Raw genomic sequence first — 25,388 nt, forward strand, 5'->3', positions numbered from 1 at the left:
ATCATACTGAAGAAAAACAATAACAAAATGGAGTTGAGCAATAAATAGTAATAAATAATCCTAAATTAAGAATTTGAGTAGACACCAGTGGTTCACACCTATAATCCTAGCTACTCGGGAGCCTGACAGCTAAAGATTGCAGTTCAAAACTAGTCCAGGCAGGAAAGTCTGTGAGACTCTTATCTCCATTTAACTACCAGAAAACTGGAAGTGGCGCTATCGTTCAAAATGGCAGAGTGCTAGCATTGAGTGAAAAAGCTTAGGGACAGCATCTAGGCCCTGCAGTCAAGCCTCATGACTGACCAAAAAAAAAAACAAAACAAAACAAAACAAAACCGGAATCAGTAACTTTTTTCCCCTAATCACATGTAAATTTCTTTCAATTACCCAGTTTTACTAAAATTAATTTTTTTTGTTTTCTTGAGAAAAAAATCTATCTTACTCTTTATTTTTTCACATCCCTTTATAGTATTACACATTATTTGATGCTGCAAAAACTTTTACAAACACTGGGAGACATCAGATCCTATTTATATTTATCTGCATCATTCTGAGCATCAAAGAATGCATATGAACAAAATCCTTCTCTTTTGACAATCTGTATCTAGACATATTTGAAAAGATCCACAATTACTTTAAATTGCTAAATTATAACTATTCAGGTACTAAGAGTTAAGTTGACTCATTTTACTTCTTTAGTATAAGTACTAAGATCTCAAAGATCATACAATATGTACTTATACTTTTATAATAAAATATGTAAAACTTACCTTTATAAAAGAAATGAGGCAACCCAGAAGTGGATAGATTGGAATGGCTATACAAAAAGTGTAATGAAAAACAGCTGTAACTGTATATCCCATGAAGAAGGTTATTTCAGTGATTACAATACAAGTCAATGCTGTCTGAAGAAAAGCAATGAGAAAACAAGTAAGAAAGGTTTAAAAACTACATACACATTTACTTGTAAACTGCTGATTCGGCATTTACTGTTTCAATCTAATGAAACATAAAGCCAAGAATCCTTAACCAGGAAGCATCAGCTGGCTAGGCCCAATAGTTTGTAGCCACTTTTTTTTTTAGTTAAGTCCTAGTTAAGGACTTTTGGTAACCCCTCTCCCCACCCCTCCCCCCCCAGTTTCTGGAACGGATTATGTGAGAGATAAACACACAAGATGTCACCAGTTCACTCTAAATTCTGCACTTACACACTGAGTATGATCATGAGAGTTCATGCCTCTTAAATAAGATGCAATAAGAAACTGAAATAATATGAAATGTCACTTACCACAGAATAGATAAATGACCAAAACTCTTTGGTATTTAAAATTTTCTTAAAGGTAAAAGAAGCAATGTAAGTGAATAGAATAACTGATGGAACATAACCAATAAGACAAAAAACCTGCAAAATAGAAATGTGTACATTTCTGTAAAAATATCAATTGCTAGTAACATATAGCATATATTAGCTAATAACTAATCTTCACATTTTATTCCTCCACAAATCATGATAACACCTAGAAACTGGTTACTTGAAGAGTTATTACATTTTACTCAGTCAGTAAAAACCATGCTATTAATATGAAAATAATACAACATTGAAATTATAATTTAAGATAAATACTATTTTCACTTTGAGAAAGTCTTTTTGGCAGTACTGGGGATCACACGCATGGCCAAGTCTACCTGAGATTATACATTATACAAGCCAATCCTACTTTTGCTTCTTATACCAAGTAAAATGCTATCTTTTCATTGTTTCATTAGGAAAAGAAAGTGTGGCTGGTTACAATTGTGTCTCTCAAGTATTAGCTATTTTAATGTAACAAACTCCATGTATTAGCATGACTTCTGCTTGGTTGTTTTTGCTGGTAGATCTCACACTCGCTTGGCTTGCTCAACTGGCATTCTATCAATTGAGCTACACTTCCAGGACATCTTTTTGCTGGTTATTTTGGAGATGGAGTCTTCTGGATTTTTCTGCCCAGGCTGACTTTGAACCATATATTCCAGATCTCGGCATCCTGAGTAGTTAAGAGTACAGGCACAAGCTGCTGGTGCTAACCTTCTTAGTATAGCTTTATATATGGCAGAAACTAATATATCAGGGAAAAAGTGATAAGCATTCTTTCAGTAATAACATCACTTAGCCATTCTGTCTAGAGCAAAAAAGCTCTGGGACAGAACCCAAACCCAGGACTGGCACAAAAAGAAAAAGAAAGAATCAATGTATAAGAAAGACCACTATTTTCAAGGAATTATTTTTAAATATTGTTACCGTTTTAAAAAACATTATTAGGCTGTAGGTTTGACTTAGCTAATGCCTGCCTAACAAGCACAAGACAGAGTTCAATCCCCAATCTGCCAAAAAATAATCACTGTTAGCAATAGCAATTGAACTGACTTAAAGTATTGCATACAGCTGGGCATTGTTGGCTCATGCCTATAATCCTAGCTACTCAGGAGGCTGAGATTGGAGGATCGTAGCTCAAAGAAAGCTCTAGAAGGAAAGTCCTTGAGACTCATCCAATTACACAGAGCTGTGGCTCAAGTGGTGGAGTGCTTGACTTCAGCTGAAGAGCGCCCAGCCCAGAGTTCAAGCCCCATGACCACTACCAACAACAACAACAAAAAGTATCACATACAAATAAACAGTGCAGTGGCTCCTATTTTCTTAAAAAAAAAAAAAAAAAAAAAAAGAATGTCCATATTACTTAACCAGACAGCTCTCATATAACTAGTTTTCTAAAAATGATCCCTATAAATTGCATGCATACAACAACTTACCACAGCAAGAAATTTTACAGCATAAAAATATAGTCCATGATGGAATGCAAATAAGCTTCCTAGCATCAAAATGAGAACAACAAAAAATAAAGGGATATCAACAATTGCTTGTCCAATCCAATATGCAGATGGCAAAAGACCTGAAAGTTTAAGTTGCGTATACGCTTTGATCTAAAAGAAAAAAAAGGAGAAAAGTATCACAACTTTAAACTCTTATCAAAGAAGAGTTAGAAAATTCAATAAATTATTGTAGAGCTTTTAATTATATATCAACAAAACAAAAAAGTCACAATTCAGGTGCATAGATAGTGGAAGTACTCCTGACACTATACATTCTACACTATTCATTCTACATTGAAACCAGGCATGATGACACACATCTATATTCTCAGCAGTAGGGAGGCAGAAGGAAGAGGATGATTTGAGGAAGCCTAAGCTATGTAGTGAGATCAAGGTCAACTTGGGCTCTAAAAACAGACTATCTCACAAAAACAACAACAAAAAAGAAAATTGTGGACAACAGATGGAAAAATGTATTTTAACAAGAAAATATTTCTCATTTTAAAAAATAAACCTGTAACTAAAATATTAATAAATTACCATATACCCTCTGGATTTGCATAAGACTTCAATGTGAAAGTTTGTGTAGAGGTGATATATTTGGAAGCCTTTTGCCTAAGGTGGTATAGTACATCGTGTAACGCATTCTCACTACTGCAGTAAACAGCATTTCCACATTAACATGGAGCTCATTTAAGAGATCTCATGAGAGATTGCCAATCTCTTGCTTTTAAATTTTAAATCATTCACAAGTCTGAATACCTAACAATCTTGAGTTTACTTCTGTCATTCATAAAAATTTCTATTTCTGATTATTATAAGTGTTATATAAATGAGCAGGCAAAGGAAACTAAGAAATAAAGGTTCTGAAGGAACCTACAAATAAAGAGGCTAAGAAAAGGGGAAATGTACATATTTATTGCCCAATGAATGAATTACAGGAACATCAGACATGTCTAATATCCAATATGAGCATGAAAACATAAACCAAGTCAATACAATTATTTTGGTTTTGTTCATTCACACATTGCTGGTATAGAAATATAAAAGTATTTCAGAAATAATTTGACAATTTCTTATATTTATTTATTTATTATATTTTTGGTCAGTCGTGGTGCCTGAACTCTGGGCCTGGGCACTTTCCCTCAGCTCTTCAGCTCAAGGCAAGCGCTCTGCCACAGCACCACTTCTGGTTTTCTAGTGGTTTATTGGAGATAAAGAGTATCACGGACTTTCCTGCCCAGGCGGGCTTTGAACCATGGCTCAGATCTCAGCCTCCTAAGTAGCTAGGATTACAGGCATGAGCCACCAGCACCTGGCTGGCAATTTCTTATAAAACTAAATATGAAACCATTGTTTAGCCTTTTCTGAACATTTATCCTAGAGAAATGAAAATTCATGTTCACCCTAACACCTTTGTGCAAATGTTCATAGCAACTTTATTTATAACAGTAAAAATGTCAAATATCCCAGATATTTCTAAACAAATGTCTAAACAAACTATGACATATCTATACCCTTGAACAATACCTCTGCAATAAAAAAGGGCTATTAATACATACAATTTTCAAAGGCATTAGGATTATAAGGGGAAAAGCCAATCTCAAAGAACTATAATGGAATTTTATATTTATACATAATAGAAATATGAAAGTTATTTCAAGGGAGACCAGATCATCACCAGACCTCACTTAGAGGTCAGTTAGAAGACTGTAGTGAAGTTATGTGACTACGAAAGAGCAACAGTAGCAATCTCTGTACTCAACTGTGTCAGTATTAGTACTTGTGACACCACATTAGAATTTAACAAGATTATCATTGGGTTAAAAAGAGTAAAAAGTACTTGGATCTCAGTGTACCTGTACTCACAATGAAAATAAATATCTACAAAAGAGTTTCCAAATTGGAAGAAAAAAACATAGAAACACCAGAAGAATGGCAAGTCAAAGAAGCTTAATTCTCACAGAAAATAACTAGGCAGTAGAGCAGATAATGAAGGACCTAAAAGATAGTTCTCAAGTGTTTTAAAAACACTACTGTCAGGTGCCAGTGGCTCACCCCTGTAATCCTAGCTACTCAGGAGGCTGAGATCTGAGGATCACGGTTCAAAGCCAGAAAAGTCCGTGAGACTCTTATCTACAATAAACCACTAGAAAACCGGAAGTGGCACTGTGGCTCAAGCGGTAGAGCACTGGCTTTGAGCTGAAGAGTAGAGCAGAGGGGCAGTGCCCAAGCCCAGAGTTCAAGCCCCACGACCGACAAAGAGAGAGAGAGAGAGAAGCCATCAAAAATGATGAATTAGAAGGCAGAGAAATAAAAAAACAAAACAAAGTCTTGATGATAGATGATATAGAAGATGGTTTCATGAACCGAGGACAGATTAGATTTAATAGAGACAATTATCCAGAACCAATCCAAGAAACAAGAGAAAGCTTGCAAGAACCTAAGGAATAAATCAGAAAACATAATTTAAGAATGGTAAGTTTTGAGGAATAAGAAGAGAAGGCAAATAAAGTGATAGGACACACATTTAACAGAATTCTAACAGAGAACTTCATGAACATCTAAAACAGTGAGGCTGTTCACATACAAAAACCATTAGAACTCCAAACAGACCAGAAAAGAGCATCACAATGACACATTGTAATCCACACAGGATCAACAGAGACCAATGAAAGGATACTTAAAGATGTCCGTGAAAAAGACTGATTATACTTTGTCATATTTCAGCTAAGACTATAAAAGCAAGGAAAGCCTAGAATGGCAAGTACCAAGCCCTAAAGGGAAACAACTACCACCCAAGAACACTATACCTAGCAAAGATCTCCTCATAACCCAAGGACAAATAAAAACTTTCCATAACAAAGAAAAGTTGAAACAATTTATCTCCACCAAACCAGCATTACAGAAGATACTTAAAGAACGTCCTCCATATAAAACCAACAGGAACACAATATTGGCAGAGAAAATGCCCCTTAACTAGAGAACCAGATAAATGCCATCAAAGAAATACTACTTAACCTAAAAACACACATAGATCCAAACACATTGATTGTTGGTGACTTCAACATATCACTGTCTCCCCAGGATAGATCATCCTGGCAAAAACTCAACAGAGAAACCTCAGATCTAAATAACTGCTTTGACCAACTAGACTTAACAGATATTTACAGAATATTTCACACAGAAGCATCAGACATTCTTTCCAGCAGCAAATGGAACATTCTCTAAAACAGGTAACATTTTATGTCACAAAGCAAGCCTGGGCATGTTTTTTTTTAAAAACTGCAACGATTCCCTGCATCCTGTAAGACCAAGGGAATCAAATTAGAGCTCAACACCAAAAGACATCACAGAAAATTCTCTAACTCACGGACACCAAACAACACATTGTTGAATGATCAGTGGATCACTGAAGAGATCAGAACCCAAATTCAAATGTTCACAGAATTTAACAAAAATGAACACAAAATACCAGATACTTTTGGACACAGCCAAGACAGTACTCAGAGGAAAATTCATAGCTCTGGCACCTACCATCAAGAGAAGAGAAATCTCAAATCAACACTTTAATGATGCACGCACCTCAAGTTCCTTGAGAAACAGAAACAAGCCAAACCCCAAACCAGTAGATGGAAACAAATAATTAAAATTGAATCCAAAATAAATGAACTAGAGACTAAAAACAACACAGAATCAACAAAACAAGAATCAGTTCTTGACATTTTCACAAAATTGATAGATGCTTAGCAAACCTGACCAAAAAAAGAAGACAATATACTCCAAAATCAGAAATTAAAGACAAAAATGGGGACATTGTGACAGAAGCAAGATTCAGAACATTATAAGGGAACACCTTCCAAACTTCTATGCCCCATTCATAAGGAAATGGAAAGATTTGGAAAAGTTATATGAAGCAAAGTAAATAAGACCCAAAGAAAAAAGAAACTACATAGTTTTCCTCATTTGTAATCATTAGAATCTGTTTTGAAGAGGATAAAGGGGAGCACAGAAATGGTGGACAAAAGGTGAACTAATGCAAAAGTGATACTCATGAGACACTATGTTGAAAATTATCTATACAACTTGCAGGGAAAGGGGGTTAGGAGGGGGTAAATGGGAGAAAATGAGAGAAGAAATGACACGGTTCCAAAAGAAATATATTCATTATTGATTTATGTAAATATAACCCCTCTGTATATTACATTTACAAAAAAACTCTAGTAATTTCAAAGCTTAATTTACGAACATTTAAATTAAAATAAACGTAAGTTTTAGCATTATGTCGTGGGTGATGGGTTTTTATTACCATCTTTATATTTTTTGATATTTTCTATATCTCTAAAATAAATGTATACACTAGATTTCTTTTTCTTAAATCCGAGACACATATATTACTTCTATGCTAAACAAATTTTCAGTAAAAATCAAATTAGATTAGAATTATTGAAATGAATTACTGAAATAAATTATGACCTATTTTTATTAAAATTTTACCAAATTTTTCAAAAAACTTTATTCTTATTTTATAAGCTAATTTAGATAAATTTGCTTCTGGATATCTTTCATAAAAAAACTAGAATTTTAATTAAAGGAGTTAAATACAATTTCAGTACAGGGAAGAGTAGAAGATGAGAAGGGTTAAATATAGAAAGATAAGGAATACCAGAGAAACTCTGCACAAGTTGCAATCACTCCTGGATAGAGTGATGGCAATTATTTTCTATTGATTTGTTTTTATGAATATGAATGAAGTGTTCTGTACATTCATTTACTAACTTTACTAAAGGTTAATGGGGAGAGTCAGGTTAGTGTGCCAGTTAAGAACATATATACTATATATAGTCAGCTCCCAGAAAAACTATTTAAGCAGTTGAAGTCAAACATTTCATTCATCATTTCCTTAACTATTAAGTAGATGAATGAAACTTACCTTACAATGTTATAAGTGTAGAGAACACAATTTTTAAGGCATTCGGCAAGTGCTCAAGTAACCATTGTCAGGACGATTATAATAGTGAATATATTTATACTCCATTTACTTAATCCTGACATAATAATGAAACTTAAGATAGGCAACCATGTATATGTTGCAACCATACATATGTTATTTTTGTATATTTCATATGGTACACCATACCATTTTTTCAGGTATTACCTTATGATTCTCTGCATTTTCCATTGCAAAGTAAGGAGGCATTGCAGTAACAATGATTCCAAGCAAAGCTGCTTGAAAGTACAGCTCAATTTTAAACACTATGTCAGTAATTTCCTGAAAGACAATCACAGAAAGAGAAATGGAACTGAGAATCACTTTATATTACCTTAGTATGTCCTAAGAGTACCAAAGACTCTGAAGGATATTGCCCCCAGGCACAGTCTATATGGAAGAACAGGGTCAGGTTTATTCATAGGTAGTAGTTGATTAAATCAGCTCTGCTACTAATTAAATAACTATGTGATCCTAAAAAAAAAGTCATTGTATGCTTTTTTATTAGCTGAAAAAATAACATGGAACAATTTGGCATATAAGTTAAACTTCATTATTTAATAAGAACAATAGAATGTATTATAGGCAATTAGCTGCCTACCCATGGACCTACACAGTAAATAATAAGATTATTATTACCTATTTATTAGTTGTTTAGACTATGCAAGCTGGATTCATGAGCCTTTCTTCTCTCCCTGGGAAAAGCTGTATCTGAGCTCAGGTTCTTATGAAACCAGGAGCTTCTCCCAGATAGTCAAGACTTTAACTCCCACATGTCAACCAAGAATCAGTCAGCTAACTTCCCCAGACAATGTAGCAACTAGCTGGCATTCCAAATACCCATTACCTGAAAGCAAGGTTACTATTTTACCCAATACCACCATCAATGCCATTTTCCTATCCTGACTCTATAGAAACACAGATTCATGGTGAAAGGAAGGCACTCTGCACTAGAACCCAATTCCATGTCTAGCAGACACCTTGGTCTACCACATCTCTCCATAGAATCCTATGGTAATAGTGTCACCTAGTCTCCTGAAATTTGCTGTTTGAAAGCAAGGCCAATTTCTTGATTCATGACAAATAATTTTGCAGACGTTTACAATTTAAAACTGACTAGAGGCTGGGAAGGTGGCTCAGTGGTAGAGCGCTTGCCTTGCAATGCATGAGGCCCTGGGTTCGATTCCTCAGCACCACATAAGCAAAAAAAGAAAAAAGCTGGAAGTGGCGATGTGGCTCAAGTGGTAGAACGCTAGCCTTGAGCTGAAGAGCTGAGGGACAGCGCCCAGGCCCAGAGTTCAGGCCTCACAACCGGACCCAAAAAAAATTTTTTTTTATTTTTTTTTTATTTTATTTGAGCCAAAAAAAATTTTTTTTAAAATAAAATAAAACTGACCAGAAATAATCTATAATTTTGGTAATTTCAACATCATCTATGTAGTGGTCACTTAAAACTACTTATTTCTTGTCCACAAACTTCTCTAGATTCAAAATGCTTACTAAAGCCTACCAAGAAAATGCCACAGGATCGTCAATAGGTTAAAACTGAAATGACTGTTTCCATTCCAACAAAACAAAAATCTCTACGTTTTTTAGAATGTACCATATCACATAAAACTCAAAGAAATCCAAGGTTTTTTCCTTTCAACTCTTGTTATTTTTAGAATCCCCACAGCACTCTTGCTTCTCAAAATACTGATTATCCCTTCTGATATATTTATTATTACTATATTGCAATGCTTGGAATCAAGCTAAGTGCCTTGCACATGTTAACCAAGCACTCTATCACTGACCTATTCTCGGTCTTTGTCTCACTACATAGTTTAGACTAGTATAGAGCTTGCTAAGTAGTCCAGGCTGGTCTTGACTTCATGATTTTCCTACCTCAGCTTTCTGTGTTTTAGGATTATAGGGTGTAACACCATACTTGGCTGGCAACTAGATTTCCATAGCCAAAAGAATTATAGTATGATCATATATCACAACTGAAGTCCTAACTTCTAACGAAAATGTAGGAATAAGCTCTTTTTTTTTTAAAAGTTGGCATATTTCTTGCTATGATACCCAAAGTGCAAACAATAAAAGAAAAAAATAAAATTTCATCAAAATTGAACAACTGTACTTCAAAGGGACCTGAAGACAGGAAGAATGTATCTGATGAGGGTCATGTACTCATAAAAAGATAAATAATGCAGTTTAAAATATGTAAGTATCTGAACATTTTTCAAAGAACATATAAGCAAATGAAGTGACTCTCAAACATGTCAGCCATTAGGAAAATAAAATAAAAATGAAAGTAAGACACTTCTTTATACACACTAATAGTGGGAATGGAAAATGCCATAACTACTTTGGAAAACAGTCTGATATTTCCACAAAGTGTTAAGAGTTACTACATATCTAGCAATTCTACCCAAAATATACCATCAAGAAAAGTAAAAACATACTTTTCTACAAAAACTTATATTTGAAATATCATAGCATTATTCATAAGCCAAAAAGTAGTAACAATGCAAATATCTAACCAAGAATAATGGATAAACAGAATGGTTCCATGTACACTTCATATAGTCTGTACAATGGAATAGTGCTAGGTTGTAAAACAAAGCCAAGTACTAATACATGCTGCACATGTAAGACACTAGAAGGCAGGTAAAAACATGCATACTATATGACTCTATTAGATAAAATGATTAGAATAAATCAGTCCACAGAGACAGAAAATAGATTAATGGTTGCCAAGGGTTAGGACTAGGTATGGGACGAAGGAGCATTTACTAATAAGAGGAGGAGCTTGGAGAAGAGTAATAAAATTCCTAAAATTGTAGCAATGGTTATAAAGTTCCATGAACACAATAAAAGTAACAAGTGTATACATTATATAAGTCAATAAAAATTTATTTCAAGAAGACTGTTAAAAACTATGGAAAAAATTATGGCACTAGGAAATCTTAAAAATGTCATTATAAATATTTGTCCTCAGGCTAGGAATGTGGTTTAGTGGTAGTGTCCTTGCCTAGCATGCATGAAGACCTGGGTTCGATTCCTCAGTACCACATAACCAGAAAATGCTAGAAGTGGCACTGTGGCTCAAGTGGTAGAGTGCTAGCCTTGAGCAAAAGAAGCTCAGGGACAGTACCAAGGCCTTGAGTTCAAGTCCCAAGACTGGCAAAACAAAAAAATCCAAAAAAAAAAATAAATATGTCCATTTATTTTTCAGTATACTGTATAAAAAATCCAAGGACTAAGTTTAGGGAAACAATGTTAAGTATTTTTTGAAGTTGATCTGTTGTTATTAACCATTCATTCAACTGTCCTACCTAGAATGAATTCTCAATGTTTTTTTCCCATACTCCTCAATATCCAGATTTGAAATAAAAATATTTTTAAATGCTCTTATATTTTCTCCTATTATGAATACAAAAAATAATTAGTTTAACACACACACACACACACACACACACACACACACACACACACACACACACACACACACACACACACACACACACAGTGCATTGCTAAATCCTGAAGCAAATCAATCCTGGAGATTCCTAAACGTTGATATAAACCATCTATCTCCCACTCAAGTTTTAAGCTTAGGAGATACTGAAAGATGAATTGTACCTATGTATATGTTTGCTTACCTGAAAGAATGGGGTATTCCAAACCTGGATAGTTTCAGTCACATTTAAATGATAAAGGTAGTAGTTACTGATAATATTCATCAATACTGGTAAAGAATAAACCATAGTACTGTTGAAAACAGCTGTGAAAACATAGTCCTATAATAGAAAAGTTATTACACATTTGAAATAAATGGAAGTGGTTATGTCCTTGTCATGTATTAAACTTTTCTTGTCTATTAACCTAATCCTCATTAATTATACAGAAAAGTTACTTCAACAAATCATTGAACTATACCAATGGTAGTTAAAGATAACTGACTTGCAATGTAGAGATATCTGATAAATAAAAATATAAAAGATAATACACCATAAAACCAGCTAGTTATATCTAAAAGTAAATTCTAATTTCCAACTAATGAAATCAGTTCAGATATCTTAATCTTTACAACTCTTAAGGGGATATTCATTTTTATGCAACACTCTTACCTTTTCTGAACCGACCACATTTAAAGCTGCACTATGGGGAGCAGCAGATACATAGTCACTGTCGTTAAACATTGTCACCATTATGTCTTGGTATGTGAAAAAGTTAATAACATCACTGATATCTGAGTCTAGTATTAGAAAATAAAGAAATAATAAAGAATCAGTTTAAATAGGAAATACAGACTTTTGAAAACACTGTAAGGACTACTCTCTACAGAAATATTTTTTCTTCAACAGCCAATAATTAAGAACATGTGTTCTCAAGCCAATCAGCTTGGATCTGGATCCAAATTATATTATTTACACTATTTGTCTACTGCTCTTGACTTCTTTTGTAAAGCACAGACAATAAATATATTTACCTTATCTATATGGTAGTCATAAGAATTCATGACTGAATATATAAACAGTAATGGATATATTCATGAAAAATACAGGCATATAATGAAAATTTCATCTGCTACCACATTATTAGTACTGTTGATATTTGGTCTAAAAAGCAAAAATAAAAGGCTACTTTGCAATTTTAGGTAACAAGATAATCTGCTGAAGTGACAAAGGTAGTGACTAAGGTATAAAAGTATTACTTCCTAGAGAAATTCTGTATGCTTTGAGAAGACGAATTTTATAAAATGTCAATTGCAGTAAATAAGTCAAAATATTCACTTAATGAAGACAATATGCATAGTCTCTAAAAGGCCTTAAGCCTAAGAAGAGATTCTGAATACTGTCTGAGGTTTAAATCTATACAAACATGCCTGATGAAGACAGTAACTTCCTATCATCACAAAAATGAAGGTCCAAGAAGGACAAATATGACTGAGAGAAATCAAATCCTAAGAAGAAAAATATATTAACCTCTTTTTTTAAGCATCACAGGGTGGACTACTCATATCACTAAATTTGAATATCATAAATGTGGTACTTTTAGGTACACAATGAAATTACATTTAATCCTAAACTAGTTCCTTAATTCATCTTTTATCTCAAGTGTGCCAAAATGGCAATGTAGTCCAAGGACAGAGTTTACTACAACTGAAGTAACTATAGTGCTTAGGCACTGCAAGAAGGCTAAGAAATCTTCCAATATAAACACACAGAGAACACAGTAATTAATAAAGAAAAAGTGGTTTCCTTTGGATCAGTAATAGAGCCTAGGAAAATATAGCACACATAATCAAGAAAGTTTAAGAAAAAACACCAAAGAGTAAGGGGAAAAAAAAACAAACCTTGAAAACACCAGAAATTCTACAAATGAGAATGAACTCAAAGCAGAAAGAATGGAGATACACATGCAATTTCCCAGATACACTTTGAAAACTTCAAAAGATGGGATTCTATAAACAATTATATTTTAATTCATAAAATGTATATTAAAACTAAAGTCAAAATTCTAAATGTTCCACTCCTGGGCATTTATTCAAAAGATCACAAACCAGGTTTACAGTTAAGCCACCAGCACAACTATGTTCATTAAAGCACTAGACACCATAGCCAAGATATGAAATCAGCCCAGATGCCCTTCATGGATGAATGTATCAAGAAAATATAGTATATACACACATGGAATTTTAATCATCCATTAAGAATATTTTATCACTTGTAAAGAAATGTAAAAGTTTGGAAAATATTATATTAAATGAAGTGAGTTGAGCCCAGACAAAGAATGTACGGTTTCTTCATATGTGGAAACTAAAATTAGTCTATAAACCTATAAGTAAACATGTTGAGGAGCATGCAAGTAGATACAAATGTATTAAATAAAATATGGTAGATTGAAGGGAGAACTCTAATAGTATAATTCATTAGAAAGGCAAAGTCCAAGCCCAATAAAATAAGTAGCAGGATATGGGTACTTGCAAGATGTGTATGTATGAGTGTGTATATATATGTGCGTATATATATATGCACATATATATGTGAATTCATATGTGTATACATATATACATATACATATATGTTATATATGTGCATATATGCATCTATGTGTGCATACATGTATACATATTTGCAGCATTGATACATACATAACATATATAGCATATATGCACATGTATATATTTACAGCTATGTACAGTTATGTATATATACACTTACATATAAATATATTATATACATATATATTCTAAATGAAAGAATAAAATTCAAAATATCCTATATTTTATGTTCATAAATAATATCTGCCTTATGTGCCTCTTCCCAAGAGAAAAAATGAAGGTCATGTAATATATTTATCACCAAAATTTAACAGTAATGATTTTAAAAAGAATATATCATCTTTTTAAGATGATTAAAATATATGTAAATATGTAAGTGCATATATATTGTATATAGTAACGCTAAAGAAAAATTTATGTCTCAATTTTGCTCATCATCAACTGATAAAAAACAAGAAAGCTGTTACTTTTTTAAAGAACTTAATGATCACAGACAGTATAAACTATGATTTTTTTTAATATCAAGTATATGTTAGCCAAAATTTCATTTCTAATATATCATGTTCAAAATAGGTAATATAAACATGTACTTCTTTTTAAGTTAATTGATCATGTCTTTACCTTAAATATATTTCTAATTCCAAATCTCTGAATTGTATCTACCCCTCCACCCTGTGCTCCAACCAACACACATTCACAGACCTTCACACACTCTCACCAGTAGAATTTTGAAGAAGCAGGCTTGTTTTGTACTTATGGTGTTTCTCTCCAGGCTTTAGTAAATATAAGTCTGGAACAAGTTTGATGGGAACCACAGCATTTTTAAAAGAGTGATGTACCAAAAACATAAAAATCTGAACTGCAAAAAATATTAAAAGCAGAAGCAACCTGAAAAAAATAATATAGAGATTGAGGTACATTAACATACAACTGTAATCTTCCTTGGCCATTGGTGTAGATTTAAACCTGAAACAGGTTAAAAGTAATTATTGAACAAAACAACTCTCAAAAAGAAAAAACAGAAAAAAATTAGTTAAAAATTCTACTCCCTAGGGCTGGGAAGGTGGCTCAGTGGTAGAGTGCTTGCCTTGCATGCATGAGGCCCTGGGTTTGATTCCTCAGCACCACATAAGCAAAAAGAAAAAATCCAGAAGTGGTGCTGTGGCTCAAGTGGTAGAGAGCTAGCCTGGAGCTGAAGAGCTGAGTGACAGTGCCCAGGCCCAGAGTTCAGGCCCACGACCGGATCCAAAAAAAAAAAAAAAAAAAATTCTACTCCCTAGAATGACATTGCCCCATTTGTTAGGAAATGGAAAGGCTTGGAAAAAATTATATTAAGAGAAGTAAGCCAGGCCCAAAGAAACACAGGTTTCTTTGGTTTCCCTTATTTGCAATATCTAGTATATGTCTGAGTCAAGCAGAAAAGGTCAGATAAGGTGATGTTAGGGAAATTAACCCTAAGATATGTATTTCAAATGTTTTTCTTCTTTCATGCGATTGTTTCTAACACATTTATAAGATTATTTCTTTGTTGCTTTGTATGTCCCTCCCCCACAGTATAACCCCTGCTTTCACTGTATTTGATGTCGGTATAATTTGTGGAGGGGAAGGGGAAAAACAAATTATTTAAATAGGGATACAGGTAAACCCATTGCAACAATGAAATGTACAAGTCATTATGTTGAAAAACGAACTTTACAACTTTGGTGTGGGGAGGGGAGGGGAGTGGGGGTGGAAAAGAGGATTGGGGGAGCAGGGGGAGGATGGGAAGGGATGGGAAGGGGAAACAAAGGAGGAGGCTACAATGCTTGATAAGAAATGTACTCATTATCTTTTTTTTTGGGGGGGGGGGGTCCAGTGGGGCCTGAACTCTGGGCCTGGGTGCTGTCCCTCAGCTCTTCAGCTCAAGGCTAGCAATCTACCACTTGAGCCACAGCGCCACTTCTGGCTTTTTTTTGTTTGTTTGTTTATGTGGTGCTGAGGAATCAAACCCAGGGCCTCATGCATTGCAAGGCAAGCATTCTACACTGAGCCACCTTCCCAGTCCCTGTACTCATTATCTTGTCCATGTAATTGTAACCCCTCTGTACAGTATTTTCACAATAAAAAAATAAATAAATAAAAAGAAATGTACTCATTATCTTGCCCATGTAATTGTAACCCCTCTGTACAATATTTTCACAATAAAAAAAAAATTCTTCTCCCCAGAACTGACTTTAGGACATCACTGGAAAGAAAGCCAATACTGAATGACAAAATTAAAAACTTGTAAAAGTCAAGAAAAGGAGGAGAAAAAATGTTATAAAAGTATATTTCAAATCAGAGTCACCCTTAAATTACTTTAGGGTATATAAACATGTATTTATCATTATTAAAACCCTAGACATACTTACAAATATTAATTTCTATGCTCTTGAAGGAACTTTTTCCTGCTCAGTCTCTATTGTAAACATTATTTTCTATATACTGATAAAAATACTTAACAGTGAAGAAAATAAAAGTACAGTGAAATTTTGAATCTTTTAGATTGCAACCTAATGACAATTTAATTATGTAAACTTCCACTGCTCCCCTCATGTACTATAACCCCTAATGTCCTTCATTATATACAACTAAGCATCACAAATACTGTAGAGCTTGTGATGGAATGAGTGCCCTTATGAAAGAGATAGCAAGAATGCACAAGTCACATGGGAACACAGTGAACTGTACTCTTCTGCTAGGCAAGAAGACAGTTTTCACATTCTGGCTCTAAACTCAGACTTGCAGCTTCTAAACTCATAGTTAAAAAGAAAAGAAAACATGTACTAGTTAGAAACAGTCAGATAAGTTGATGTTAGGCAAAATGAACCCTAAGATAAGGACTCAAATGTTTTTCTTTCTTGATTGTTTCTAACATACTTATAAGATGATTTCTTTGTTGCTATGTATGTCCCTGGCCCACGATATAACCCATTTTCACTGAGTTTGATGTTGGTATAATTTGTGGAGGGGAAGGGAAAAAACAAAATGTTTAAATAGGGATACAGGTGGACCCATTGCAACAATGAGATGTACAAAATGTTATGTCTTAAAACGAACTTTACAACTTTGGCGCGGGGGAGAGGGGGTTGCTGAGCAGGGGGCTGGGTGGGGGGGGAGATGGGAAGGGATGAGAAGGGGAAACAAAGGAGGAGGCAACAATGCTTGATAAGAAATGTACTCATGGGCTGGGAAGGTGGCTCAGTGGTAGAGCGCTTGCCTTGCATGCCTGAGGCCCTGGGTTCAATTCCTCAGCACCACATAAGAAAAAAGCCAGAAGTGGCGCTGTGGCTCAAGTGGTAGAGCGCAAGCCTTGAGCTGAAGAGCTGAGGGACAGCGCCCAGGCCCAGAGTTCAGGTCCCACGACCGGACCAAAAAAAAAAAGAAATGTACTCATTACCTTGCCCATGTAATTGTGACCCCTCTGTACAGTATTTTCACAATAAAAAAAAAAGAAATCTCTGTTGTTTAAGCTACCTAGTCTGTATCAAATTGCTATACCAATCTGTGTTGTTTTCCAGAGAGTAGTTTATCGGAATGGTATTCAAATAACCTGAACAAACATTTTTCTTCAGTAACACTGACAGAAATAACTGATTTACTTTTGATGCTACTTTTGAGTCAAAAAAAGCAAATAGAGTCAATCTAATACAAGTATATAGCAATACTCATTCTTGATTGTTTTTTTCCTACGACCATTTTGTGTTTATTATTGTAAGTATATAGTAAATGAAAGTAGGAATATTATTTCCAATAAATCAATTAGAACCCTAAGAAGATAGGGTGATGACAGAAGTTAAACTCAGAGAATATCTATTTTAATGCCAGATCAATTAGTTATATAGTCTTCTTTTAAATTTTAATATCTTCATTTGATACATAGAGATAAAACCTTTACTGCTACTTACAAAAGGCTGTTCTAAAAATTAACTAATGTACACAAAAATTAATGAGTTCAATCCCCACAAAGAATAAAAGAGGGGAGAATGAAAGGGAGGAGATCAATTTCTTAGGCAGAAGAATGATAATTATACTTACACTGATCTCACTGATTTACTTTCACGTTTCAAGTTAAGGAAATGAAACTTTGCTATTGTAGACACCTGCTGTTTCCAAAGACTCATGGTATTCACTAGAGAAGCTTTGGTTTCAGAAAGAATAAGTAAGCTCTGTTCCACTTCATCAAAAGATTTTGAATCCATTTCTTCCTCTGGTGGCTGCTGTGTAAATACACTGTAATCTATTTGCCAAAACAAAACAAGAAGGATACTGTGGTAAATTCCTTAACAAAGATAACAAACACCCTTTTAAAATATGTCAATTTTAAAGAAATACACATGTGGCAGTGATGTTGAACAAACAGAATGCATATATAAGTTTGTACTATCTATTAAAGCTGAACATATGCATAATTAGTGATACAGGAAACCTATCTCAACAGAGATATAGGGCTCACCAAAACACATGTACAATAATGATCATAGTAGAGCTCTATTCAAAATTTTCACTAACTAGAAAGAATCATCTGTCAACAGGTGAATAATAGTTATAAAATATGCCTGTAATCAATGATATGAAAGAAAAAAATGACTGTTTAGCTACACATAATGAACAAATGATGGTTTAGCTACACATAACGATAGGGTCTAAGTATCACACACAATGCTGAGTGAAAGAAGCCAGAAGCAAAGAAAACTGTATGATTTCACCATCAAAAAAAAAAAAAAAGACTGGATGCAAACTCACAATAAAGATTTTGTTTTTCCCACAACTATATATTATGGGTTTGGGGGGTTTGTTTTTGTTGTTGTTGTTGTTGTTTTGTCGGTCATGGGGCCTGAACTCTGGGCCTGCGCGCTATCCCTCAGCTCTTCAACTCAAGGCTAGCACTCTACCACTTGAGCTACAGTGCCACTTCTGGCTTTCTCTGCTTATGTGGTGCTGAGGAATTGAACCAGGGCCTCATGGATGCAAGGCAAGCATTCTACCATTGAGCCACCTTCCCAGCCCTAGATATTAGTTTTTATGTGAACTTTTCCTCTCTGATTACAAGTAAATATCAAATTCTCAACAAACACTTGGGATCTTGCTTTTTTCCTTAACCATCCTTTCCTGCTTTACAGGATTTGTCAAGTTTACCACTATTTTTGACACTTCCAAATTCATGTCTTACAATGTTTCAAAAGCTTGATGTTCTGCCTTCATTTTTCACCAACAAAGAACTTTCCACATCCTCTTCTAAAACATTCATTCCCTTTTGTACCTCCATTCTTTCTTTCATGAATAAAGAGAAAATAATCATTATTCCTTCTCAGCCTGTTTGGATTCCTTTTCCACAACTCACCACCAAGGTCTGCCCCTTGACTCTTATTCATATTCTCTCCTTAAATGACTTTACCAGTTCTACAGCACATGACTATGTAACTTGAACCCCAACATCTTCACTTAGTTCCAGATACATCTCAAACAATACAACCAAAATTCCTGTCTGCTTCCTCATGGTCACAAACCTATTCTCCTATTCTCTGGACATGGTAACCCCATTCTCAGGTCTCAAACAAAAAGCTTAGGACTAATTCCTGATTTCTTTCTTTCCTGAACCCCAAAAAATTGTCAGCTAATCAGCATCACTACAGCTTATTAGCTTATTAGATTTTATTAAATCCCCAGATTTCATTACCATCCCAGTTTAAGACTAAAATTAATACTGTACTTTCTGCATCTGCTTTTCTTTAAAAATACTCTCAACATTACTGAAACTGGAAAGGAAAAAAATTATGTTACTCTTTTCCTTTAAAACTTTCTGACAGCTTAATGTGACAGCATGAGAACAAATCAAACTCTTCCAGATATTCAAAGACAAACAGATCGAGCATTTTACAGACCCTCTGCTAAGCTGGTACTCTAGACTGGAAGTACTCTACCACTGAGCCCTGACACTGAGCAACACCTACTTGTTTTACACACCGTTTGACTGGACTGTGTTACCTCTCATGACACCAGCATCAGAGGCCTTTTTTTTTTTTTTTTGTCCCTTAAAGATATCAAACTATTTTCTCAATTAGCATTATCTGTAGTAGCAGTTTTTTCCTGGAAAGTTTAGTCCTAAAATCTTGGCATGTCTGAACTTTTCTTACAGCAAATTTCTTCCCAAAAAATTTTTCTGATAACACAATCTATAGTCACTTCCTTCATTCCAAGAACATTTATTATTTCCTTCACTACCTCAAGAGTAAACACCTCATTTACTTACTTACCTGTTTACTTCTGCCCTTCATTCCGTGGAATCATTTAAAGTTCACATGATTATAAAATTACAGGACTTGTTAACCACCTGTCTATTCATTGCTTAAAATGTTTTGTTATTTCTCACTTTACCTGCTTGGTCAATCTCTGCTTCAACTTCCAGTTTTAAGAATACATCTTCTAAAGTCGTCATGGAAACACCGTAAGAAATAACACCCAAATTTGAATGAATGTCTAGAGCAGAAAATAAACCTAGTAGGCCAAAAAAGAACAGTATATAATTAAGCGAACTATGATAAATTAGTCTAAAATATTTAAAAGCAGGATCTAAGTACAGTGGTTCTCAAACATCTGTCTCAAGACATTTAACATTCTTATAAATTGCTAAAGACCCAAAGGAAATTTTGTCTATGTGGATATATTCATCACTTATTTATCACATTATCAATTAAAACTAAGAGATATTTCACTGTGCTTGAAATTAAAATTGAGGGTGTTACTGGAACAGAATTATATTAGAAAACATAAAAAAATCAAATTATTCTTTTTAAAATAACAAAAATAAACCTATTACGTTAACATTTTATTTGTAAGAAACACTGTTTTCCAGGACAACAAAATTTAATGATGATACGCGCGCGCATGTGTGTGCGTGTGTGTGTGTGTGTGTGTGTGTGTGTGTGTGTGTGCGCGCGCGCGCACGCGCGCATGCTCCTGCACTGGTCTTGGGGCTTGAGCTTGAACTCAGAGCCTGGTGCTGTCCCTGAGCTCTTTTACTCAAGACTAGTGTTCTGCCATTTGAGCTACAGCTCTGTTTCTGGCTTTCTTTGGTGGAGTCTCAAGGACTTCCTTGCCTGGACTGGCTTTGAACCACAATACTCAGGTCTTAGCCTCCAGAGTAGTTAGGATTATAGACATGAACCACCAGCACCCAGCTAGGAAGATTTTTTTTTTGCCAGTCCTGGGACTTGAACTCAGGACCTGCCCAATGTCCCTGAGCTTCTTTTGCTCAAGGCTAGCACTCTACCACTTGAGCCACAGCACCACTTCTGGCTTTTTCTCTTTAAATGGTACTGAGGAATAGAATGAACCCAGGGCCTCATGCATACGTGGCAAGCATGCTACCACTGAGCCAACTTCCCAGCCAGACAGAAGTCTTAACCTCATGAATTCCTTCAAGAAGCCTTAAGGTAATTGCCCTAGAGATCTTAAACACCTTTGAAATACAGTGAAACGTTGTGACAATTTGTCAAATCAAGAAAGGAGATAACAAGGGCTGGGAAGGTGGCTCAGTGGCAGAATGCTTGCCTTGCATGCATGAGGCCCTGGGTTCGATTCCTCAGCACCACATAGGCAGAAGAAGCTGGAAGTAGCACTGTGTCTCAAGTGGTAGAGTGCTAACCTTGAGCTGAAGAGCTGAGAGACAGTGCCCAGGCCCAGAATTCAGGCCCCACAACCAACCTAAAAAAAACAAAACAAACATCAAGGAAGGAGATACCAAGGTAAAGAACATGACTTCTTCATTTCCCACTTATTAGTTCTGGTGAGTTCTTTAAATCTATCTATACTCCATTTCCTTGTTTAGAAATAAAAGCAGTAATAGTATTTATCTGATGTACATTTTTAAATATTGTGAAGAGTAAATTAAATAAAAAATCATGAAAAGCACAAGACAAAATCTAGCACAAAATAAACACTACACATAAGTTTTGCAACAGTAAGAGAAGGAAGGGTATAAGAGGACAGAACAATAAGCAAGCTGCATAAAACTAATACATGTATATCAATATGGTTTATCAGTAATTTCTTAAAAAAAAAAATCAGGGAGGGGGGACCAAGATGGCGACGGGGCAGTAGGGAAACGCCACAGCTCTCTCCAACCAAAAAGAGAGTTCGAGTTCCAACGCTTAATCTCCCCAAGAGACCGACAACAACAAAAAGACGAACACTCAGAGAAAAACCAGAGGCGGAGAATAACAAAAAAGAAAGAGGAAAAGAATTTCAAAACAGAGAAAAGCGAAGACCCCTCCCCCAACCTTTACTGGCCGCGCGGCAGTGCGCCAAGCCGCCGGCCAGCCGGCCCGGCGGGGGCTGTGGGAGCCCCAGAGAAACAGCAGAGACACAGGGGGCCACTTTCAGAACATCTGGTACTGGTTTGCAGAACAGCAGATCGCCAGGAACAGAGAAACCTACCAGCCGGGAGTCTCCACGAGGATCCCACCCCCACCCCTCACTCTCCACCCGAGCAGAAAGGCTCCATCCCGCCAAAGCCGCTCGGCATCAGCAGAGTGACAGAAGGACCTGCGGCAGACCACCCAGCCCGCCTGATCGCGATCGCAACGATCCAGCACTCTCCACCCGAGCAGAGAGGTTCCATCCCGCCAAAGCCGCTCAGCGCGACAAAGGGTCCTGTCTGCAGACCACCCGCCCGCCCGATCACGATCGCAACAACCCGGCGGGGTCACTTGGGCCCCAGAGGTACCGAGAAGAAGCTGCCTGAGCGTGGACACTCTTGACCCAACAGCTTCGACAGAGGCAGAGACAGAAAAGAATCACACAGAGCCACCACCGCCCAACCCAGCCCGGATTGCAACAACAACTGACGACCTACACCACACAGAAACAACCAGCTCCAGGGTGAGTACCCCACAGGGGAAGTGTATCCCTCAAGGGAGACCAGAGCTGGAGGGAATCCCCAGACCCTGACCTAGACTCCCTACCCCAGCACCCGGACCACAGGACCCACTAAAACTGGGAACTGTTTGAGAGCTCCACCAGCCCATGGAGCACGCTCAGCTGGCCAGGCTAGAGCAAGAGCACCCCTGGAAGGGAGCTTAAATGCCCAAGCCAGGAACAGCGCCCCTGGGTCAAGACTACCAACAGTAGAAGAAATTTGAACTGTGTCCGCCAGGCTGTATAACCTAGGGGGTATACACATCAGCACAGGCCTAACAAGCGCGCTCCAGGCTGGGGCCGGAACCAGGCCCGGGGATCCGGCGCCTGAACAACACAACCAACTCCTCCCAATTGAAGTAAAAAGCTGAGCATACGCCTCAACAGAGGGGAGAAAACCAGGAAACAACACTCCCCCGGGAAGCACGCCTGTGACAACAAAAGACCTGGAGGCCCAGGACAAGAGAAGCCCAAACCCCACCAAAACTCCACCCATATACCCTAGACCGGGAATTGGGCAACACAGGCTGCCAGCACCTGATAGTAAGCAGGAGCTCAGACTGTTAAGGCGGCTCAGCAATAGAGTGATAGTCTTGGATGTATGAGGCCCTGCATCTGATTCCTCAGCATCACAAAAGCAAAAAGGGTCAGAAGTGGTGCTGTGGCTCAAACGGTAGGGTGCCAGCCTTGAGCTGAAAAGCTGAGGGACAGCACCCAAACCTAGAGTTCAAGCCCACAACCAGCCCAAAACAAATAAACAAAAACACATCAGGAGCCCATAGCAGACTCCAGTATTTGGGAGAGTGCATCCAGAGCATCTGTTCTTCACAAGAGCACCCGTAGGAGCAAACACAAGCAGTCTAGGCTGCTCAACCCTTCCAAAGGCGGGAACTGCCAGCAATCTACAGCAGAGAGCTGAGAATCCTAAGTAAGTCAGAATAGCAGCTGGAAATAGGCTCCCAACAGAACCCAGATCAGGCACAGACTCTCTCTACCAATACAGAATCAGCAACCAAGCAAAGACAGACACACCAAAACAAAATTGAAGAGCAGTCTCCTGAACCTCCATGCGAAAATCACAGAGAAAAATCACAAGGTTTACTACCACCCAGGACAGCAAGCTCACCTCAAAAGCCAGCAGCCACACAGGGGAGAGCCCCAGTGGGAGCAAAGCAGGAATGGAAGACAAAGGCTACTTCCAAGGGTTGCTGGAGGCAATGACTCAAGAAATAAAGCGAGAAATTTATCAGAAATTGAAAGAGCACAAGGATGAACTATCCAAAGAGATACAGGGTATCAAACAAGAGATGCATGCAAAAATAGAAGCTGCACAAACCTCAGTAAGAAGTGAGATAAACGCCAAATTAGAGGTAATGCATACCTCATTGAGAGGTGAGATCAGTACTCTGAGAACCAACATTGAATCCATAAAGGGATCCATTTCCTCCATGCAAACCACAATAGAAGCCACTGTCAACAGAGTGAATGAAATGGAAGGTCGAGTGTCAGATACAGAAGACAGAATACACCAACTGGACCAAAAAGTGACAGATATGGAAAAATTACTCAAATTAAACCAAAGGGATATTCAAGAGCAAGCAGATAATGCTAAAAAATTTAACCTTCGCATAATTGGAGTGGACGAAGGTGAGGAATTCCAGAGCAAGGGAATGCAACACCTATTTAATAAGATAATCAATGAAAATTTTCCCCACCTCAAAAACGACCATCTTAACTACATCACAAAAGCTTATCGAACACCCAACAAGCAAGACCCCAGGAAAAACACTTCTAGACACATTATAGTAAAAATGATAGATCTGAATAATAAGGAAACAATCCTGCATGCAGCAAAAATGAAGAAGGAGCTATACTACAATGGGAAAAAAATAAGAATTACTGCAGATCTCTCCACACAAACAATGAATGCAAGAAAAGCCTGGGAAAGCACCATACGAGCCCTGAGAGCCAATAACTGCCAACCCAGACTGATCTACCCGGCAAAGCTAGCATTCACATTTGATGGAGAACTGAAAACTTTTAATAGCAAAGAAAAACTAAATGAATACATAAACATTAAGCCAGCATTACAAAGAATTCTAAGAGGGGGGACACAACCTGAAGAAAGCAGCCAGGAACTGGGGCCTGCCCCAAACAGGCGTTACTCAAAGTCTAACTGAGCAAGCACAGGAGGAAAGGAAAAAAGAAAAACTTAGGAAAACGGAATGGCAGGGACAACAATGCATCTCTCTATACTTTCTCTTAATATAAATGGGCTGAATTCGCCAATTAAAAGAAAACGAACTGAGGACTGGATAAGAAAACAAGACCCATCCATCTGTTGCCTTCAGGAGACCCACCTCTCAGCCAAACATACAAACAAACTCAGAGTGAAGGGGTGGAAAAGGATCTACCAATCAAACGCCCCCAGTAAGAAAGCAGGTGTAGCTATCCTGATATCTGACAAAATAAACTTTTCATTAAAATCAGTACAGAAAGACAAGGACGGACACTACATATTAATAAAGGGAACAATCCAAGAGGAGGATATAACCATCATCA

The 25,388-nt window shown here is 36.6% G+C and overlaps 1 protein-coding gene across 1 annotated transcript in view; it reads right to left on the bottom strand.

Moving 5' to 3' along the window:
* Window positions 1-25,388, bottom strand: part of Abca5 (ATP binding cassette subfamily A member 5) — an 87,404-nt gene that overhangs the window by 14,403 nt on the left and 47,613 nt on the right. The window contains exons 18-26 of the mRNA XM_069993165.1: window positions 20,286-20,405; window positions 17,946-18,147; window positions 14,608-14,777; window positions 11,953-12,080; window positions 11,485-11,622; window positions 8,006-8,119; window positions 2,788-2,958; window positions 1,289-1,402; window positions 771-905 (exon numbers count right to left, since the gene is read on the bottom strand). Coding sequence (XP_069849266.1) covers window positions 771-905; window positions 1,289-1,402; window positions 2,788-2,958; window positions 8,006-8,119; window positions 11,485-11,622; window positions 11,953-12,080; window positions 14,608-14,777; window positions 17,946-18,147; window positions 20,286-20,405 — 1,292 coding nt within the window. The remainder of the gene's footprint in view (window positions 1-770; window positions 906-1,288; window positions 1,403-2,787; window positions 2,959-8,005; window positions 8,120-11,484; window positions 11,623-11,952; window positions 12,081-14,607; window positions 14,778-17,945; window positions 18,148-20,285; window positions 20,406-25,388) is intronic.

The sequence above is a fragment of the Dipodomys merriami genome, unplaced genomic scaffold (genome assembly GCF_024711535.1).
Source record: "Dipodomys merriami isolate MVZ:Mamm:240054 unplaced genomic scaffold, mDipMer1.0.p SCAF_42, whole genome shotgun sequence".
Taxonomy (NCBI): domain Eukaryota; kingdom Metazoa; phylum Chordata; class Mammalia; order Rodentia; family Heteromyidae; genus Dipodomys; species Dipodomys merriami.